The sequence below is a fragment of the Vigna unguiculata genome, chromosome 9, assembly GCF_004118075.2.
Source record: "Vigna unguiculata cultivar IT97K-499-35 chromosome 9, ASM411807v1, whole genome shotgun sequence".
Taxonomy (NCBI): domain Eukaryota; kingdom Viridiplantae; phylum Streptophyta; class Magnoliopsida; order Fabales; family Fabaceae; genus Vigna; species Vigna unguiculata.
In genome coordinates this window covers 37,624,230-37,647,683 of record NC_040287.1, presented here as the reverse complement: position 1 = coordinate 37,647,683, position 23,454 = coordinate 37,624,230, and the positions used below count along the sequence as shown (strand labels likewise).

Genomic DNA, 23,454 nt, shown 5'->3' with positions numbered 1-23,454 from the left:
TCTGAAATAAATAAATAAAATATCAATTATTTATTTGACTCAACAAGAGAACTAAATGAGTATAATAGGTGTAAGCACATGATATTTTCTCATTTGCTTAATTTCTATCTAAATACAAATCAAAATAATTAATATATTAAGTGTCTTGAAATATATATACATTTTGTAGAAATCATGATATCAAAGAATCAATGAATATCATGAAATCCAAACTATATTAATCCATTGTCGATAAGTACTTGTATATTTGTGCGTTAAGTGATATTGAGATTAAAAAAAAAAGTAAAAAATATATAAAAGATAAATAATTTGATAAATAAAAAATATCTTAAAAATAGAAATGAAAAAAGTAAACATGTAAAATTTAAAATAAAAAAGGATATTTCATTATATTTTATATACTTTTCAAATGTAATTAATTATTTAGTTCATATTTTTTCTATATCTTTTTATCAACCATCTTTAATTTCTCATTTAGGATCAATTAAGGATCAATGTCCTAGAGTTATCGATTAAAAATGTGAGATTATTAAAACTTACAAATTAATTGATGTTTTTTTCATTAATTTTCAATATCATATTTTTTTAACAAATATTATTATTTTTACAATATATTGTGATACACTTGATATATTTACCCTTACGATTGATTATAGATTAGAAAGTGAAAATATTTTAAAAAATTTAATGAAAAGAAAGTTTTTTGCAGAAAAAAAAAAGAGAAAGAAAAACAATAGGTAGAAAATAAAATTCACTTGCTTTTTAAAAATATTTTATATAATTTATTTATTATTTTATTTTTTGGAATTTTATCATAAAAATATAAACATTTATGATAGAATACTTAAACATACTTAGTTGTGCAATATGTTATTGTTGTAATTTGTGCAAAAATTTTATGACAAGTATTACATACAGGGATGGCAACGGGTCGGGTCGGGCACAGATAGTGCCTATCCGCAACCCGACCCGCCACAAAAAAACCCGCCCGTTTACCTGTCGGGTATCCGCTTAAAAAATACCCGCGGATAGTTTTAAAACCCACGGGTACCCGTAGATACCCGATACCTGCAAATATTTAAAAAATTTATATTTTATAAATTTTTTAATATAAAATTATATAAATAAAATATAAATTAAATTAAATTTTAATTATAATTAAATTTGACATAATAAAATATACTGCTAATTTTAATTTTAATTAAATTTAACTTAATAAAATATAAATTAAATTTTCATTTTCATTTTTTTGCGGGTAACGGGTACCCGCGGGTACGAATAGTATGATACTCGTACCCGACCCGTTTATAAGCGGGTATTAAAATACCCGCTACCCACGCGTAATAAATATCCGCTACTCGCAGGTATCAACTATCCGTTGCGAATTTTATCCGCGGATATTCACGGGCACGAGTATTTTTGTCATCCCTAATTACATATATGGGGTTTGGTAATATAATTTTGTACTCTGTTTATTTTATATTTTTTATTTTAAGAAACACATCATCTATGGTTAATATACTATTACATTGTTTTTGTAACATTAACAAAATATTATTTTATTTATTTTAAATAAAATGAAATTTTAACTTAATTTAAAATAAAAAAGAACACATAAAACAAAATATTTATTTAATTATGTTCACCTTAATCGATTGTTGTTTTTTGTATTGAACACTTATCTATGATGTAACACTTCATCAATTCAAACAATTTTATAATATATTTTTATTATAGTTATCAAAATGATGTAAAAAACTTTACTCAAATTACTTACAAGAATATCACATTTATATTGGTGTCACACAATGGTCAACAATTCACATCCATAATATTTTGTTTCAATTTTTAAGTTGGAAATATTTAGAAAAAAACAGTTTTGTATTAAAAATCCGGTTGAAAAAACAAAAATTGTTAGGAACTTAAAAATGACTTAAAAAATAAGAGAAAGAATTGAGATCCATTAATTTAGCACAATTAAAATATATATCATTTGAGAAAATAAATTTTACAAACCAGAATAAAATAACTTCATTCTCTATTTTAAATTACAAGTATGATAAGTGAAGGAACAAATAATAAATATCTCACGCAAACCAATTTATTTTGTCTTATTCATTGGAATCAGAAGTTGGTTCAGAAATCACATGCAGAAAATTAATGAACCAAAATTAATAAACCCACACAATGATAAAAATAATATTCAGTTATTTGTATTCTTATATTATATTACTTTTTAATCTTATTTGACATTTAAAATATTTCTCATTAAGCTTAAAATAAAAAACATGCATATATTAATGTCATTTTTATTATATTAATTTACTTATATTGTATTCTATCTTCTTCTTTTTTAAAAGAATAAAAAATTAATTTAATAAGTATCACAAGATAAACGAAACTATACAATAAATAAATAAAATATCAATTATTTATTTAACTCTACGAGATAACTAAAGGAGTATAATAGGTATAAGCACATGATATTTTCTTATTTGCTTTATTTCTATGTAAATATAAATCAAATAAATAAATATATTACGTGTCTAGAAATATATATAATTTTGTAGAAATCATGATATCAAAAAATTCATAAATGTCATGAAATCCTAAATATATTAATCCATTATCGATAAATATGTGTATATTTGTGCATTAGGTGATCTTGAAATTAAAAATACAAAATAAAAATATATGAAAGATAAATAATTTGATAATTGAAAAATATCTTAAAAGTAGAAATGAAAAACATAAACATGTAGAATTTAAAATAGAATAGAATATTTCATTATTTTTTATATATTTTTCAAATGTAATTTATTATTTAATTCATATTTTTTCTGCATCTTTTATCAACTTTTTTTAATTTTTCATTTAAATCAATTAAGGATCAATGTCCTTGAATTATCGATTAAAAATGTAAGATTATTAAAATTTACATCTTAATTGAAGTTTTTGTTCATTAATTCTTAATATTAATTTTTTAACAAATATTATTATTTTTTACAATATATTGATGCACTTAATATATTCACCTTTAGGATTGATTAGAAAGATTAGAAAGTAAAAATACTTAAGAAGATTTAATGAGAATAAAGTTTTTTGCGGAAAAAGAGAAAGAAAAACAATGAGTAGAAAATAAAATTTACTTGCTTTTTTAGAACATTTTATATAATTTATTTATTTTTTTAATTTTTGGAATTTTATACTAAAAATATAAACATATAGAATATTTAAATATATATCTTATTATCGTAATTAGTGCAATATGGGTTCGGTATCATATTTTTTTACTCTGTTTATTTTTTTTTTTAATTTCAGAAACACATAATCTATACTTTATTTACTATTACATTGTTATTGTAACATTAATATATTATTGTTTTATTTATTTAAAATAAAATAAATTTTTAACTTAACTTAAAATAAAAAATGGACACGTAAAACAAAATATTTATTTAATTATGTTAACAATTGTTATTTTTATCGAAAACTTCTTCATAATGTAACACTTCATTATTTCAAACAATTTCATAATATATTGTTTTATAGTTATCAAAATGATGTAAAAAACTTTACTCAAATTACTTAGAGAATATTACATTTATATTGGTGTCACACAATGCTCAAAATTCACATTAATAGTCTTTTGTTTCTATTTTTAAGTTGAAAATATTTAGAAAGAAACAGTTTTTGTATTAAAAATCCGGTTGGAAAAACAAAATTTGTTAGAAACTTAAAAATGACTTAAAAAATAAGAGAAAACATTGAGATCCATTAATTTAGCACAATTAAAATATAAATCATTTGAGAAAATAAATTTTAGAAACCACAATAAAATAACTTCATTCTCTAATTTAGATTACAATGTATGATAAATGAAGGGACCAATAATAAATACTTCACACAAACCAATTCATTGTCTTATTCATTGGAATAGGAGATTGGTTCATACATCACATGCAGAAAATTAATGAGTCAAAATTAATAAACCAACACAATGATAAAAATAATATTTAGTTATTTGTATTTTTATATTATATTACTTTTTAATCTTATTTGACATTTAAATATTTCTTATTAAGCTTAAAATAAAAAACATACTTATATTAATGTCATTTTCATTACATTAATTTACTTATGCTGTATTCTATTTTTTTAAAAAGAATAAAAAATTAATTTAACAAATATCACAAGAAAAACGAAGCTATGAAATAAATAAATAAAATATCAATTATTTATTTGACTCAAGGAGAAGACTAAATGAGTATAATAGGTATAAGCACGTGATATCTTCTTATTTGCTTTATTTCTATCTATATACAAATCAAAATAATACATATATTAAGTGTCTTGAAATATATAAAATTTTGTAAAAATCATGATATCAAATAATTAATGAATATCATATAATATTAAATATATTAATCCATTGTCGATAAATATATGTATATTTGTGTGTTAAGTGGTCTTGAAATTAAAAAAAAAACAAAATAAAAAATATATAAAAGATAAATAATTTGATAAATGAAAATAATCTTAAAATAGAAATGAATAAAATAAACATGTAGAATTTAAAGATCATTGTTCTAGAGTTATCGATTAAAAATGTGAGATTCTTAAAACTTACAAATTAATTGATGTTTTTTTCATTGATTTTTAATATTATATTTTTTTAACAAATATTATTTTTTTACAATATACTGTGATACCCTTATTATGTTCATCCTTGATTAGAAAGTGAAAATATTTAAAAAGTTTAATGAAAATAAAGTTTTTTTTTGCAGAAAAAGAAAGAGAAAGAAAATCAATAAGTAGAAAATAAAATTTACTTGCTTGTTAAGAACATTTTATAAGGAAACAATAATAAATACCTCACACAAACCAATTCATTGTCTTATTCATTGGAATAGGAGATTGGTTCAGAAATTACATGCAGAAAATTAATGAGTCAAAATTAATAAACCAACAAAATGATAAAAATAATATTTAGTTATTTGTATTTTTATATTATATTACTTTTTAATCTTATTTGACATTTAAAATATTTCTTATTAAGCTTAAAATAAAAAACATGCTTATATTAATGTCATTTTCATTATATTAATTTACTTATGTTGTATTCTATCTTTTTTAAAAGAATAAAAAATTAATTTAACAAATATCACAAGAAAAACGAAACTATGAAATGAATAAATAAAATATCAATTATTTATTTGAGTCGAAGAGAAGACTAAATGAGTATAATAGGTATAAACACATGATATCTTCTTATTTGCTTTATTTCTATCTATATATAAATCAAAATAATACATATATTAAGTGTCTTGAAATATATAAAATTTTGTAAAAAATCATGATATCAAATAATTAATGAATATCATGAAATATTAAATATATTAATCCATTGTCGATAAATATATGTATATTTGTGCGTTAAGTGGTTTTGAAATTAAAGAAAAACAAAATAAAAAAATATATAAAAGATAAATAATTTGATAAATGAAAATTATCTTAAAAATAGAAATGAATAAAATAAACATGTAAAATTTAAGGATCAATGTATATAAACATGATAGAATATTTAAATATACTTAATCGTGTAATATGTTATTATCGTAATTTGTGCAAAGATTATATGATAAGTATTATATATACGGAGTTCGATAATATATTTTTGTTATAAGGCTCACTTATTATTCTGTCTCAATGTTCAAGGGTTTGCCCTAATCTGTTGGGCTTAAGGCTGGCCCATGGGGTGTCCAAAATCCCTAAATCAGCCTAACCCTCTCTTTTTTTGCCCACTTTGCAAAATCAGTGTTTTACTCCTCCCCTCTAAACTTCTTTCAGAAGCTTTGCTAGGATTTGGACCTCCTTCATCTTCAAGCTAGCTCAACTCCGTTCCTACCTGTATCCTCTTTCCTCTGGTCATATTTTCGTGATTTCAATTAGGGTTCACCGTAGTGAGCTTGTCTTAAATCTATTCCGTTGTTTTCCAGCTCTCGAATCTACTCTTAGAGCTATAGTGCTCAACTGTTTGGGTGTCCGAGTCCTTGTCTAACATTTTATAGGTAAGGGAAGCTAGGGTTTCGTGATTTAAATTTATCATGTCTATTTTTGGTTCTGCTTTACATTTCTGGTGATTGTGTGGTGTTCATGATGAAATGAATATGCATTGGTTGTTGTTTTGGATGAAAATTTGGCTTTGCAGGCGTGGAACAGTGAGGGAGAACTATTATTTTTGTCCAAGCGAGCTGGTCTCGCTTAGGCGAGAGTAGTAGAAGCTCACCCAGGGGGTTTTTGCTCGAGCACTCGCTTAGGCGAACCATCTCGCTTAGGCGAGATGGCCTCGCCTAAGTGAGAGTTTGCAAAACCTTCTAGGGCCTATGTTCGCAGTCTTGCCTAAGCGAGAGTATGCAGCTTGAGCGAGACTACCTCTCTCACTTAAGCGAAGACTCCTAGCTTGAGCAAGACTTGATGCAGGCCGTGCTGATTTCCTACTTAATTGTTGTTAGTTGCTTGATTTGTTGGTTTGCTCTATTTAAAGTAAAAAGTATGTGAATATGCATGTAATATTTGATTGTATGGGCTGTAATTGATGAGTTTGGTATGACCTTTATATGGAACCTGATTGGATGGTTGGTTATAAATGTTGGTATGGAATCGGTATGCATGATAACTTTATGCTTGGTTAGTGAGACATGATTTGGTGTGGTTTAGGACGTAATTCCATGAATCTCTAGGTGAGATCTCATGGTGGTGCCTCGTTTGGTCAGGACATAATTCCACAATGGTTTCGTGGTGGTGTCTCATGGTCAGAACGTAATTCCATGATCCCTGTTAGTGGGAACTCATGGTGATGACTCATGGTTAAGACGTAATTCCACGAAGGTTTCGTGGTGGTGCCTCGTTATATAATTTAGGAAGGATTCAAGCAATGATTGCATCCTGACACTCTAAATAGTCAGTTAGTTTCACGTAGCGTGTACTGACTCAAGTGGTGAGAGTAGCAAGAGACCTTAGTCTTTGGCAGGATAATGACCTCATATGTTTGAAGGCTAACCTTGTGCGTGGTAGGGTGAAACTCATCAGCAATGGCTCTGTAGAGCAGTAGAGGCCACCACAATCTAGTGAATCCAACTGATTATATGTATCTGGCTAATTGAGTCTTGGTGTCTTGTTTTATGGTCATCACATGCTTGTTGATCTATGTATATTTGACTTTTAAGTTGCATGCTCAATTGTATGCTAAAATTTTTTACCCTTTCTGTTTGCTTGTATGTTTGTGTGTGGTATTTCTCCTTTTGCGATGATCATCAATTTATTGATGTGAACAAATGTGAGAACTCCTCGTGGTCGTCAAAAGGGTGATGGAAATTTTAGAGTTTTTCTTTTAGGGTTGTAGTCCATGTAATAACTTGCTCTCTAAGCATTTATTTTGAATACTGTTGAACTCTTATTCTGTTTTGTTAATGGCATTGTGGTGTGGATTAGTTTCCTATTTCAAGTATTTTGGACAATTATAAGAAGTGACATTTCCACTCCATGACAATACTCTTTTATTATTATGTATGATGTTTCATTTAATTATGTTGTTATTTAAATGGGACGTTACATTTTTATACTTCGTTTATTTCTTTTTTATTTTAAGAAACACATAATCTATAGTTTATTTCCTATTACATTGTTCTTGTAACATTAATTAATTATTATTTTATTTATTTAAAATAAAATGAATTTTTAACTTAAAATAAAAAAAACAAACACATAAAACAAAATATTTATTTCATCATGTTAACCTTAATCCATTGTTATCGTTATTATAAAAAACTTATCCATGATGTAACACTTCATCAATTCAAACAATTTTATAATATTTTTTTTTATAGTTATCAAAATGATGTAAAAAACTTTACTCAAATTACTTACAATAATATCACATTTATATTGGTGTCACACAATGGATAACAATTCATATCAATAGTCTTTTCTTTCTATTTTTAAGTTGAAAATATTTTTAAAAAAAACTTTTTGTATTAAAAATCCGGTTTGGAAAAACAAAAATTGTTAGGAACTTAAAAATGACTTAAAAAAATAAGAGAAAATTTGAGATCCATTAATTTAGCACAATTAAAATATAAATCATTTGAGAAAATAAATTTTACAAACCAGAATAAAATAACTTCATTCTCTAATTTTAATTACAATGTATGATAAATGAAGGAACCAATAATAAATACCTCACACAAACCAATTCATTTTGTCTTATTCACTGGAATAGAAAATTGGTTCAGAGATCACATGCAGAAAATTAATGAGCCAAAATTAATAAACCAACACAATGATAAAAATCATATTTTGTTATTTGTATTCTTATATTATATTATTTTTTAATCTTATTTGACATTTAAAATATTTCTCATTAAGCTTAAAATAAAAAACATGCATATATTAATGTCATTTTTATTATATTAATTTACTTATATTGTATTCTATCTTCTTCTTTTTAAAAGAATCAAAAATTAATTTAATAAGTATCACAAGAAAAATGGAACCATGAAATAAATAAATAAAATATTATTTATTTATTTGACTCAAGGAGAAAACTAAAGAAGTATAATAGGTATAAACACATGATATCTTATTATATGCTTTATTTTTATCTATATACAAATCAAAATAATTAATATATTAAGTGTCTTGAAATATATAAAATTTTGTAGAAATCATGTATCAAAGAATTAATGAATATCATAAAATGCTAAATATATTAATCCATTGTCGATAAAAACGTGTATATTTGTGTGTCAAGTAATATTGAAATTAAAAAAAAACAAAGTAAAAAAATGTATAAAAGATAAATAATTTGATAAATAAAAATATCTTAAAAACATAAATGAAAAAAATCAACATGTAGAATTTAAAATAAAGTAGGATATTTGATATTGTTTTTTTTATACTTTTCAAATGTAATTAATTATTTAGTTCATATTTTTTCTATATCTTTTATCAACTTTTTTTAATTTCTCTTTTAGGATCAATTAAGAATTAATCTTCTAGAGTTATCGATTAAAAATGTGAGATTATTAAAACTTACAAATTAATTGAAGTTTTTGTTCATTAATGTTTAATATTATATTTTTTTAACAAATATTATTATTTTTACAACATATTGTGATACACTTAATATATTCACCCTTATGATTGATTAGAAAGTGAAAAAATTTTAAAAATTCTAATGAAAATAAAGTTTTTTTCAGAAGAAGAGAAAGAAAAACAATGGGTTGCTTTTTTTTAAGAATATTTTATAAAATTTATTTATTATTTTAATTCTTTAAATTTTACAATAAAAATATAAACATTTATAATAGAATATTTAAATATACTTAATTGTGTAATATATTATTATCGTAATTTGTGCAAAGATTTTATGATAAGTATTACATATATGGGTTTGGTAATATATTTTTGTACTCCGTTTATTTTATTTTTCTTTTAAGAAACATGTCATCTATAGTTTATGTACTATTACTTTGTTCTTGTAACATTAACAAAATTATTCTATTTATTTAAAATAAAATGAATTTTTAACTTAATTTAAAATAAAAATGAACAATATAAAAAAAATTATTTAATTATGTTAACCTTGATCGATTTTGGTTCTTTTTATCGAAAACTCATCGATGATGTAACACTTCATCAATTCAAACAATTTTATAATATATTTTTTTAATACTTATTAAAATGATGTAAAAAACTCTACTCAAATTACTTACAAGAATATCACATTTTTATTGGTGTCACACAATAGTCAACAATTCACATCAATAGTCTTTTGTTTCTAGTTTTAAATTGAATATATTTAGAAAAAACAATTTTTGTATTAAAAATCCCGTAGGAAAAACAAAAATTGTTAGGAACTTAAAAGTAACTTAAAAAATAAGAGATAGAATTGAGATCCATTAATTTAACACAATTAAAATATAAATCATTTGAGAAAATAAATTTTATAAACCAGGATAAAATAACTTCATTCTCTATTTTAAATTATAATGTATGATAAGTGAAGGAACCAATAATAAACATCTCACACAACGTATTTGCTTTATTTCTATCTAAATGCAAATCAAAATAATTAATAGGGTTAAATATATTTTTTGTCCCTTAACTTTATGTGAATTTTGGAATTAGTCCATTTCGAAACTTTTGACCAATTTAGTCATTCACTTTTGAAATACGTGAATTTAATCATTTTAATCAAATTTTGTCATGTTTATTTGATATTTCAAACGCATTTCGAAATAAACATAAAAAAATTTGATTAAAATGCCTAAATTCTTATAGTTCGAAAGATGAAGAACTAAATTGGTCCAAAATTTTGAAATAGATTAATTCCAAAACCTACTAAAAGTTAAGGCTTCAAAAGTACATTTAACCCTAATTAATGTAAAGTGTCTTGAAATATGTACTTTTGTAGAAATCATAAATGATAAAATCATAAATATATTAATCCATTGTCGATAAATACGTGTATATTTGTGCGTTAAGTGGTCTTGAAATTTAAAAACAAAGTAAAAAATATATAAAAGATAAATAATTTGACAAATGAAAAATATCTTAAAAATAGAAATGAAAAAAAAATAAACATGTAGAATTTAAAATGAAATAAGATATTTGATAATTTTCTATATACTTTTCAAATGTAATTAATTATTTAGTTCATATTTTTCTATATCTTTTTATCATTTTTTTCTAACTTCTCAATTAGGATCGATTAAGGATCGATGTCCTAGAATTATCGATTAAAAATGTGAGATTATTAAAACTTACAAATTAATTGAAGTTTTTGTTCATTAATTTTTAGTATTATATTTTTTTTAACAATTTTTTTTTACAATATATTGTGATATACTTGATATATTCATCCTTATGATTGATTAGAAAGTGAAAATATTTTAAAAACTCTAATGAAAATAAAGTTTTTTCAGAAAAAGAGAAAGAAAAACAAAGGGTTGCTTTTTTTTTAAGAATATTTTATAAAATTTATTTATTATTTTAATTCTTGAAATTTTACAATAAAATTATAAACATTTATAATAGAATATTTAAATATACTTAATTGTGTAATATGTTATTATCGTAATTTGTAGGGAGATTTTATGACAAGTATTACATATATATATATATATATATATATATATATATATATATATATATATATATATATATATATATATATATATATATATATGGGGTTTGGTAATATATTTCTGTACTCAGTTTAATTTATTTTTCTTTAAAGAAACATGTCATCTATAGTTTATTTACTATTACCTTGTTCTTGTAACATTAACAAATTATTAATTTATTTATTTAAAATAAAATGAATTTTTAACTTAATTTAAAATAAAAATTAACACACAAAAAAATATTTATTTAATTATGTTAATCTTGATTAATTGTTGTTCTTTTTATCGAAAACTTATCGATGATGTAACACTTCGTCAATTCAAACAATTTTATAATATATTTTTTTTATACTTATTAAAATGATGTAAAAAACTCTACTCAAATTACTTACTAGAATATCACATTTTTATTGATGTCACACAATAGTCAACAATTCACATCAATAGTCTTTTGTTTCTAGTTTTAAGTTGAATATATTTAGAAAAAAACAATTTTTGTATTAAAAATCCCGTTGGAAAAACAAAAATTGTTAGGAACTTAAAAGTAACTTAAAAAATAAGAGATAGAATTGAGATCCATTAATTTAACACAATTAAAATATAAATCATTTGAGAAAATAAATTTTATAAACCAGAATAAAATAACTTCATTCTCTATTTTAAATTATAATGTATGATAAGTGAAGGAACCAATAATAAATATCTCACACAAACCGATTCATTTTGTCTATTCATTGGAATCGGGAGTTGGTTCAGAAATCACATGCAGAAGATTAATGAGTCAAAATTAATAAATCAACACAATGATCAAAATAATATTTAGTTATCTGTATTCTTATATTATATTACTTTTTAATATTATTTGACATTCAAAATATTTCTCATTAAGCTTAAAATAAAAAACATGCTTATATTAATGTCCTTTTCATTACATTAATTTACTATCTTGTATTCTATCTTTTTTAAAAGAACAAAAAAAATAATTTAATAAGTATCACAAGAGGAACAAAATTATGAAATAAATAAATAAAATATCAATTATTTATTTGACTCAACAAGAAAACTAAAGGAATATAATAGGTATAAGCACATGATATCTTCGTATTTGCTTTATTTCTATCTAAATGCAAATCAAAATAATTAATAGGGTTAAATATATTTTTTGTCCCTTAACTTTATGTGAATCTTGGAATTAGTCCATTTCGAAACTTTTGACCAATTTAGTCATTCACTTTTGAAATACGTGAATTTAATCATTTTAATCAAATTTTGTCATGTTTATTTGATATTTCAAACGCATTTCGAAATAAACATAAAAAAATTTGATTAAAATGACTAAGTTCTTATAGTTCGAAAGATGAAGAACTAAACTGGTCCAAAATTTTGAAATAGATTAATTCCAAGATCCACTGAAAGTTAAGGCTTCAAAAGTACATTTAACCCTAATTAATGTAAAGTGTCTTGAAATATGTACTTTTGTAGAAATCATAAATGATAAAATCATAAATATATTAATCCATTGTCGATAAATACGTGTATATTTGTACGTTAAGTGGTCTTGAAATTAAAAAACAAAGTAAAAAATATATAAAAGATAAATAATTTGACAAATGAAAAATATCTTAAAAATAGAAATGAAAAAAAAAATAAACATGTAGAATTTAAAATGAAATAGGATATTTGATAATTTTCTATATACTTTTCAAATGTAATTAATTATTTAGTTCATATTTTTTCTATATCTTTTTATCATTTTTTTTCTAACTTCTCAATTAGGATCAATTAAGGATCGATGTCCTAGAATTATCGATTAAAAATGTGAGATTATTAAAACTTACAAATTAATTGAAGTTTTTGTTCATTAATTTTTAGTATTATATTTTTTTTACAATATATTGTGATACACTTGATATATTCATCTTTATGATTGATTAGAAAGTGAAAATATTTTAAAAACTCTAATGAAAATAAAGTTTTTTCAGAAAAAGAGAAAGAAAAACAAAGGGTTGCTTTTTTTTAAGAATATTTTATAAAATTTATTTATTATTTTAATTCTTGAAATTTTACAATAAAAATATAAACATTTATAATAGAATATTTAAATATACTTAATTGTGTAATATGTTATTATCGTAATTTGTAGAGAGATTTTTGTTATGACTTTGACAAGTGTATCAAGTCGCGCAAGTAGTAACTGGTAAGACCGGGATATCGTTTCCCAAGACTCGTGTATACTAATTAATTGCGTAATTAGTGACTAATTTAAACTAATGAATAAATCCATATTTTGAGTTTCAATGTATGAAATTAAACTTTGCATAAATAATTAAAATTGAACTTTGGAAGTTAAAGGCACTTAGTGAATGGAAAAGATTAGAAATGATATGACTTGATATTGTCGGGGTTAGAATTCACCACTATGCTCTCATGCAACTACAATTTAACATCCTCTTCATTAATATGCTAATGCCAACCCACAATATTACTCAAACCCTAATTCCTTAATAAATTGAGCCTAAATTTCTTTATTAAAAGTCAATTCCTTGAACTCCTAATAAGCAAATTTGCTTTATGCACAAAGGTTTAAGACAACCAATGGGTCAAGCCCCATTCCTAGGTACAAGCTCCATTGAGTTTTCTTATTTCAAATCTAGGTTCCCAAAGATATTTCCACACCCAATGAACCAAAAATCATGCAAGAGATGGCTAAATCAATGCAAGCTTTAAGTGAAGAAATAAGAAGACTAGCAATTAATGAAAGAGTCATATATATAATCAAAACATTTGCCTTTACACAAGAGTTTCGTGGCTACATCTAACCCCAACAAAAAATGGGTTTAGCTCTCCATTGCCATGGAGAGCTCAAGCTTAAAAATGGAAGAAAAGGAAGAGAAAGAGATACAAAGAGGAAGATGGAGCTGTTCCCACAAGCCCTAGCACTCCTCCAAGCTCTCCAAATGTGTTCTTCGTGCCTCCAAAATGCCAAAGATCTGTTTCCCCTCGCGAAAACAGAAGAAAAAGAGCCAACTTGTCACATCAGCAAACACTGGCGCCTGGTGGAAGGGTCTCAACGCCAGGCGGTATCGAGCAAACAGGGGCAAAACTAACAGCTACCGTCCGGCGGTGTCCAGTTACCGCCAGGCGGTTCGTAACAAGGGCGCCTGGCTGGCGCTTGGTTGGCGCTTGACTGGCGGTCTGTTCCGCCTGGCGCTTGCTTCGTGTCGCCAGGCGCTTCCTGTTGACATTTTTCTTCTTCTCCTTGCTATTCCGGGTCACTCATTAGTCTGGATTTTTGGACAAAGCTTCCCATCTACAAAAAGGACACAAAAAATGGGGATTAGTGGTATATTTAGATAAATGTAACCCAAAATGTATTTATTTACAAAAGTAAGGTAAAATTGAGGATTAAGTAGGTGGTTAAAAGCTTTGGAAGAGATGATTTTGCTAATGAAATATAGCTTGGATAATGGTAAAAATTAACATTATCAATTTTATGACAAGTATTACATATATGGGGTTTGGTAATATATTTTTATACTCTGTTTATTTTATTTTTCTTTTAAGAAACATGTCATCTATAGTTTATTTACTATTATCTTGTTCTTGTAACATTAACAAATTATTATTTTATTTATTTAAAATAAAATGAATTTTTAACTTAATTTAAAATAAAAATGAACACATAAAAAAATATTTATTTAATTATGTTAATCTTGATCAATTGTTGTTCTTTTTATCGAAAACTTATCGATGACGTAACACTTCATCAATTCAAACAATTTTATAATATATTTTTTTTATACTTATTAAAATGATGTAAAAAATTCTACTCAAATTACTTACAAGAATATCACATTTTTACTGGTGTCACACAATAGTCAACAATTCACATCAATAGTCTTTTGTTTCTAGTTTTAAGTTGAATATATTTAGAAAAAACAATTTTTGTATTAAAAATCCTGTTGGAAAAACAAAAATTGTTAGGAACTTAAAAGTAACTTAAAAAATAAGAGAAAGAATTGAGATCCATTAATTTAACACAATTAAAATATAAATCATTTGAGAAAATAAATTTTATAAACCAAAATAAAATAACTTCATCCTCTATTTTAAATTACAACGTATGATAAGTGAAGGAATCAATAATAAATATCTCACACAAACCAATTCATTTTGTCTTATTCATCAGTATCGGGAGTTGGTTCAGAAATCACATGCAGAAAATTAACGAGTCAAAATTAATAAATCAACACAATGATCAAAATAATATTTAGTTTCAACGAGAAAACTAAAGGAATATAATAGGTATAAGCACATGATATCTTCGTATTTGCTTTATTTCTATCTAAATGCAAATCAAAATAATTAATAAGGTTAAATATGTTTTTGGTTACTTAACTTTATGTGAATTTTGAAATTAGTCAATTTCGAAACTTTTGACCAATTTAGTCCTTCACTTTTGAAATACGTGAATTTAGTCATTTTAATCAAATTTTGTCAGGTTTATTTGATATTTCAAACGTATTTCGAAATAAAGTTAATAAAATTTGATTAAAATGACTAAATTCTTATAGTTGGAAAGATGAAGAACTAAATTGGTCCAAAATTTTGAAATAGATTAATTCCAAGATCCACTGAAAGTTAAGGCTTCAAAAGTACATTAACCTTAATTAATGTAAAGTGTCTTGAAATATGTACTTTTGTAGAAATCGTGATATCAAGCAATTAATGAATATAATAAAATCGTAAATATATTAATCCACTGTCTATAAATACGTGTATATTTGTGTGTTAAGTGGTCTTGAAATTAAAAAACAAAGTAAAAATTATATAAAAGATAAATAATTTGACAAATGAAAAATATCTTAAAAATAGAAATGAAAAAAAAATAAACATGTAGAATTTAAAATGAAATAGGATATTTGATTATTTTCTATATACTTTTCGAATGTAATTAATTATTTAGTTCATGTTTTTTCTATATCTTTATCATTTTTTTCTAATTTCTCTTTTAGGATTAATTAAGGATCGATGTTTTAGAGTTATCGTTTAAAAATGTGATATTATTAAAACTTACAAATTAATTGATGTTTTTTTTTCATTAATTTTTAATTATATTTTTTTAACAAATATTATTTCTTTTATAATATATTGTGATATACTTAATATATTTATCCTTACGATGGATTAGAAAGTGAAAATGTTTTAAAAAATTTAATGAAAATAAAGTTTTTTTTTTGTGTTAAAAAAGAAAGAAAAATAATGAGTAGAAAATAAAATTTACTTGTTTCTGAAGAATATTTTATATAATTTATTTATTATATTAATTTTGGAATTTTATAATAAAAGTATAAACATTTATGATAGAATATTTAAATATACATAATTGTGTAATATGTTATTATCATAATTTGTGCAAAATTTTTATGACAAGTATTATGGAGTTTCGTAATATATTTTTCTATTCCATTTATTTTTTTATTTTAAGAAACAGATTATCTGTAGTTTATTTATTATTGTATTGTTCGTGCAACATTAACAATTTATTATTTTAGTTTTTTAAAGTAAAATGAATTTTTGATACAATTTACGATAAAAAAAAATCAATATAACAAAACAAAATATTTATGTATTTATGTTAACCTTGATCTATTCTTGATTTTTTGTCACAAACATATCTGTGATACAACAATTCATCGATTAAAACAATTTTATAATATATTTGTTTAATGCTTATTAAAATGATGTCAAAAATCTTAATCAAATTAATTAAAATTATATCACATTTATATTTGTGTGACACTATGGTTACGATTCACACGAATAGTCTTTTGTTCTTATTTTTAAGTTTAAAATATTTGTAAAAACTAGTTATTTTATTAAAAACCTGATAGGAAAGAAATTGTTGGAAACTTAAAAAATAATAGAAAGAGTTGAGATTCATTAATTTAGCACAAATTATATATAAATTAGTTGAAAAAATAAATTTAATAAAATAAAATAAAATAAAATAATATCATTCTCTAATTTAAATTAGTATGTATGATAAGTGAAGGAACTAATAATAAATACTTCACACAAATCAATTTATTCTGTCTTATTCAGTTTTACAAATTAATTGATGTTTTATTTATTTTTCTTAATACATAAATGATTTTTTCAAAAAAAATAATATAATATAAAAACGTGTGTATATCATATCTCAAAATCTAGTAAATTCCTTGACTATCTTGAACCACATTTTGAAATTCGATAATTTCTTAATAAAATTTAAAAATTCGATAATTTTGAAAAAAACTGGAGACAAAAAATTAGAAACACAAAAGAAAGTTGAAGGTGAAAAAGAAAACAACTCATTCATCTTATATAAAAAAAATTTGAAATGATTATTTTAAAATTCGTGTCATTGGGTCGACACAATCCAAACTCATCTCGATCATCAGCATGTCCAACTAGTCTCGAAACCCTTGATCTAGGTTAGACAATCTCACCTTTCAACTTAGGTCGGCCTATGTCAACCAATGCTAACTCTACCAATTTGATTGTAACCGACTCAACCAAATTTTAACAGAGACGGACTTGACCAAATTTCTTCTAAAACTAATTCAACCAATTTTAACATCAAGAGGACCGGTCCGAATTTAGCTAAATTTGGAGCGATCCAGATTTGACTGAATACAGTCGGAACCAACTATTTGAACAAATGGACAATAATTATAACGTATATTGTATATATACAAAAGTATCATAAACAAGATATTGGAATCCAACAATCAGCTACTTCACTCGGTATCCAAGAATGAAATTATTGCTCATGGATGAATTGAATTTAAATCCATAAACAGAACGGATAGAAATCCAGATCCCAAAATTTCTTAGTTACAGTCCAAGTTTTAAAACTAGAACACTGTCACAAAAAAGGTAAAATAAAGCCAAAATTGCCTTTACTCAAACAATACGTGTACTCTATACCACAGATCACGAGACGTATCAAAGTATTTCAGCACTCTTCCTGTTGCAAAGCCAACCAAGGAAACTAATAGCGAAGTTCTTCCCTTTATACATATAGTCAGTTTGTGTCCGAAACAAGGGGGTAGACATGTCATCCCAACAGCTGAATCATAAAAAACGGCCGTTCTTTTAATCAACTTTCTCATCCACACTTGCCCTTTCTGTTAGTTCCCCGATCTCAGAGCTAGAAGCACTTCCAGGATTACTGCCTGCGATTATACTCTCAGCGGCAGAAGCCCTAATATTCTTAGTTGCATCAGAGGAACTATTGTCTGTTTTCGGAGTCCCTGTGTTTGGAGAAGTAAGACTAGAAATACGCTCATCCAATTGCTTAGGTTTGTTTAGGGCACGACAGTGTGGGCAGTAGTATGTGATAAATGGGAAATCCTCCTTCCGAGCTAGACCTGAAAGAAAATAAGTAGATAAAAATACACATCAACATGATCTAATGCAAAAGGACATGAGACAAAAAAAAAAAAAATCAAATATAGCCCCCTTACCATTATGCATATAGCAGTTACCACATATGAGAGCATAAGACTGTGCTGGATCCTCACCCACAAGCAAAGCTGCAATTCGTGCAATCCATCCACCGTCTTGTGTGTTTGAACTTTGAGGTTGGTGATGTTCAACAACAACAGGCTGATTGTCGTCAAAAGTCTGGGTTTGATAACTTCCCCCAAGACCAACTTGTTGATCACCAGGATTTGGTGTGGCTGCCCTTGGACTAGTGCATCTAGATTGAACTTGTCTCCGATTTCGAAGTCCAGAGGACTGCGTAAGTTCAACATCGTTGCTCTTCCCTATTGCAGCACCGGGACTGAGTTGATCTTCCAGGTACACTCTCAAACCAGAATCTGCACCCAACTTAGATGCTAAAACAGTTGCAGCAGCTGCTTTTGCAGCTGGGTCTGGATCATATCTCTGAATAGATCATAAGCATAACACACAATAATATTAAGACACGTACAAACAGATACCATCAAGAGTTGCTCTTCAGTAATGCACTTTGGAGTATACACATTGGCACAGCAGCTTAAATCAATGAAATAAATGAACCTTGATTACAGCAGTCACATGAATTCATTCACATGCTGACATTATTAATTCTTTACAAAAATAGAAGCATGGGTATTGAATGTCATGGATAAAGAAATATTCAACGTAACTGATAATTAGGAGCTATGTCATCAAATTTGATGGGGTTCTGAAATTTGAAATACTGTACTATGCTTTTCAACTTAAGATTCAACATTAATGAACCCCACCAGACTACAAACCCGAAGTTATTTTGTCCACTTCCGTTTCAAGAAATGAAAGATAGGTGATATTGAACCATGTAACAAGCCTTGCGTCAAACAATCACCTGAATGAGCTGTTGTGTAGTGTAATAATTTGTCTTTTCTTTGAGCTCATCAATTTTTTCTTGCCTTTCAGCTCGAAGCCTTTCAAGAATTTTCTGGTCCCTGCGATCACCTGTAAAATCACACATCATAAATTTAAAATTCAAACAATAAGGGAATTTTATTTTCAGTTGGCATAAGAGTTATAAAATTTTGAGCACTAGTTGGGCGTGAAAAACTGCGCTATAAATTTGAATTCAATAATAAAATCATTAGATTTGTGAAGAATAGATCACATAAGTAATTATTACCAGTGAGAAATTACTTATTAGTATCAAATGCTGCTCCAGCGTGCATCTTTCTTCATATAAAAGTTTCATTAGAACCGTTTGAACATGATTACATGAACTGCAGGAACTTCTAATGAACTTTATATACTACTGTGATCAGTATTTGCATGGAGCTATGAATACGACAGCATGAAGAATATACGATATTCTTTCATACAAAACACTCACCTAGGAAGTACTAAACTACAGGATTTTAGATTGGGTCTATCAATTATTGAAAGCATTGCTCACAGAAGTGAATCAATAAGTTTGGCTTAGACTAACATTGAAACTTGTCCATCCTATTTTATTGGAAAAAGTTCTAATGGCAGAGATGAATTAAAACTCTTTACAGTAGTAAGTCGTACCGTAAAGAGGACCACCTAATTACATCAATTTGAGACTTGGAACATAAAGTTAAAATTCCATCAACATAGATGACAACTGCAAATTATGCAACACTCAGCACTCAATTACGGTCGAACACACAAAACTTTGATTGTTAAATATAGATAAAATGTGACCAGCTTGTGCAGGATATGCATGTTAATGGTAAAGCTTAAAATACTTACACATCCTTGTGAAGCTTACAAATGCTGCATAGGCAGCGGATGACAGTGCAGGCAAAAGAAACATTGGCAAAACCCGCAGTGCCCTCATTTTCCAATTCATAAGAATTGATCTTGTTGTCATAATAGCATAAACTATAGCAACAACCTGAAAGTTTAAACTATTTTAAGTAACAGGGACCAGAAGATCAACTTATTTAGAGAAGAGAGACTAATTAACCTCTTAGTTCGCTAATCACTAAAAATGAATAACCACTCTGAGTAATCATTCCCCCCCTGTCTCTGTAAAAGTGTAAGTAACTACGGTAGAGAAGTTTACGATATAAGGTTTGATAAAGGTTTAATTATTCATTTATTTCCTATATTTACAAAAACATTATCTTTAAATCACCCCTTTTAACTCCTTTACGTACCATTTTAAATCTCAAGAAAAATTAAAACGATGCATGCAAATACTAAAGAATTTAAAATGGCATGTACCGGGACTAAAAAGAAAGTCTTCATATAATTATAAATTTCAAATGAGAAATTAAACTTCAATATAATATAGGTTGACGGTAGAGAAATTATAGAATTTAACTAACCGAGGGTTTTATCATCATCCATGTTTAAACGACAAAATACGATAAACTGAAAAAAACCTTAATCTCACAATGAAACGTAGAGAAGCAACCAGGTATATATGCATCATTGATTGAAACCAAATAATGCTGAATGCGAAGGAAAACATTATCAACAATTACCACACCTCAAATATGACAGAAAACACAATAAGATGGCGGGAAATTCTCCTCCAGGATCGTGATCTGCTGTTCATCCTAGTCATAACCTGAGCCTCCTCTTTAGAAATGTATTGGAGTCTCTTCTCAAAATCATCACCGTGTAACCTAAGTATCCCGTTCCAAATTCGAGACAAAAAGCTTTTTTGCTTCTTCTTCCCACCCTCGGAGGAATTCGTACCACCGCTCTCGTTCTTCTCACCTTCATCAATCACTTTGTCATTCGCCATCCCCTGTTAATAATAAAAAAAAAACACGATTCAAATTCGCTCCAACAATTCCGCAACTAACCGTCTCAACGAATTGATCGATGATTTTGCAGAATCGGATCGACGAAGGAGGAATCTCGATTGGAGAAACATACCTGCTTCTCTTGATGATCTTAATCACGTTATTCGTTCGGATCTCGCTAGCGTGTATTGCGACTGAGGGAGAATTTGAGGAGTTACGATTCGCTACTTTGCGCGCACGACGCGAACACGGGGTACGAAAGGAACACGAAGGTGGTTGCAATCTATTGGAACGAAACGAATACTTGGAGGCTACTCAATCGTTGAATTATCGTGGCGACTTTTTGAAATTGGGGAACCATATGAGAGGTGAGGTTTCTGAATTGGTAGGATGAAAATAGAGGAAACGAAAGCTTAATGATTGAGGTAACGTGAAAATGGTGTTAATGAAAAAAAAAAGAAAAAAATATATAGCGTAGTTCTTCAATATGGGTGTAATAATTTTATAAACTCTGGTGTGACCAAGGACGCAAACTTTGACGCAAACTTTAGCTAACATAATTTGATAAAAATAAAATAAATAAACGATGGCTTTCTGTCGGTCTTAATTTGAGATTTGAGAAGCTTCATGCAAAACTTTCTAGAAATACATGCACAGAAATTAATTGATATAGTCTAAAACAGTTTTCTACTATACTAATTTTAGAATTAAAATAGTCGGTTAAAATATCAATAATGGTTTTTAAGTTACTGTTTTGATATACTGATCAGGAAGGAAACATTAAATAGTAAAAAACTAATTAAAAGTACCTTTTTAACTTGTTAAATCTCATATTTTTTCAAGTAAGTCGTACGACATCGTTTTTTTTAATCAGAAAGAGAACTTTAAAAAGACAATTGATTTGGAATGAAAAGAGTATATGTGTGTGTGTGTGTATATATATATATATATATATATATATATATATATATATATATATATATATATATATATATTTTCAAATTTAATTATCACGATGATTTATAAATGGAGAACGATAGAAAACAACTTTACAATATCATTAGATTTTTTTCTCATAAACTGACATTTATTAAAAATTGTAAATTTGTTGGTGAAGTTTATTAAAGAATAGGTATATTTTGTATTGTTATGCTATTTATATTGGTAGTAAAAATATATAGGTACATGCGATTTACTATTTCTTATTTAAATTTAAGACTGTATTGTTATGCAAATTCTGTATTTTGAATTCTTTTAAATAAGTCATCCAACTAAATTTCTTAATTTAGAAATTACTTCCTCAAGCACATTTTTCTTCTTCTAAAGTTTAGGTTTTATTGTGTAATTTTATAAGTATTTTGGAGACATATTAAATATTTAAACTAGTGATTTTATCATCAAATAATGAAAACTAACTTTTTTAATTGAATCCTGATAAAATTCAACTCGGACTGCCATACAGAGTAATTATATTTTGTTTTGAAAAAAAAGACTTAATTAAAAAATGCTAATATATAAAATTTATTTAAAATTTAAATATCTGTCAGTGAAGTTTGTCAAAAAAGAGGTGAACTCTTTATAGTTTTATAACTCCTAAAATAAATAGATTCAAGAAATAAAACTTAAACCTAAGAGAATACAAAAATAAGATTTATGTAGGTTTTAATCCGAAATTTATATAACTTACTATTGAAATATATAATTTAATCTTAATCACTATACTATTTTCATTTGTTTGGCATATAAATTGTAAGGACAATGTAAAATAATCGTGAGGTTGAGACCTATAGGCAAGTGATAGGTAATTTGAGAATAAAATTTCTTCAAGAATGAATGATATAGGACTATCCCTGGTGATAAAAGACTATTTTTTAAACTTTAAGTGCTAAGAATTTGAGGACAGATTTTTTTAAGAAGGAGAGAATGATAAAAGATTATCCCTCGATTACATATATAAGAAGAACTTGAAGATGAACTTTTACAATTAAAATGATCTATGGCAA

At 25.8% G+C, this 23,454-nt stretch overlaps 1 protein-coding gene across 1 annotated transcript; it reads right to left on the bottom strand.

Annotated features, from left to right (window-relative positions):
* Window positions 1-17,900: 17,900 nt before the first annotated feature.
* LOC114163768 (uncharacterized protein At2g24330-like) lies at window positions 17,901-21,934 on the bottom strand. The gene is made up of 6 exons (XM_028048072.1): window positions 21,585-21,934; window positions 21,190-21,453; window positions 20,445-20,589; window positions 19,567-19,676; window positions 18,701-19,124; window positions 17,901-18,604 (listed from the first exon to the last, which is right to left on the bottom strand). Exons 2-6 carry the CDS (start codon window positions 21,448-21,450, stop codon window positions 18,330-18,332), a joined length of 1,215 nt encoding a protein of 404 aa, XP_027903873.1. The 5' UTR covers window positions 21,451-21,453; window positions 21,585-21,934; the 3' UTR covers window positions 17,901-18,329.
* Between the last annotated feature and the right edge of the window lie 1,520 nt (window positions 21,935-23,454).

Coding starts and splice junctions, on each gene's coding strand:
- LOC114163768 (XM_028048072.1), bottom strand. CDS start 21,450: ATGGCGAATGACAAAGTGATTGATGAAGGTGAGAAGAACGAGAGCGGT. Junction 20,590..21,189: donor TGTTTTCTGTCATATTTGAG/GTGTGGTAATTG, acceptor TTAAACTTTCAG/GTTGTTGCTATAGTTTATGC. Junction 19,125..19,566: donor CTACACAACAGCTCATTCAG/GTGATTGTTTGA, acceptor TGATCTATTCAG/AGATATGATCCAGACCCAGC.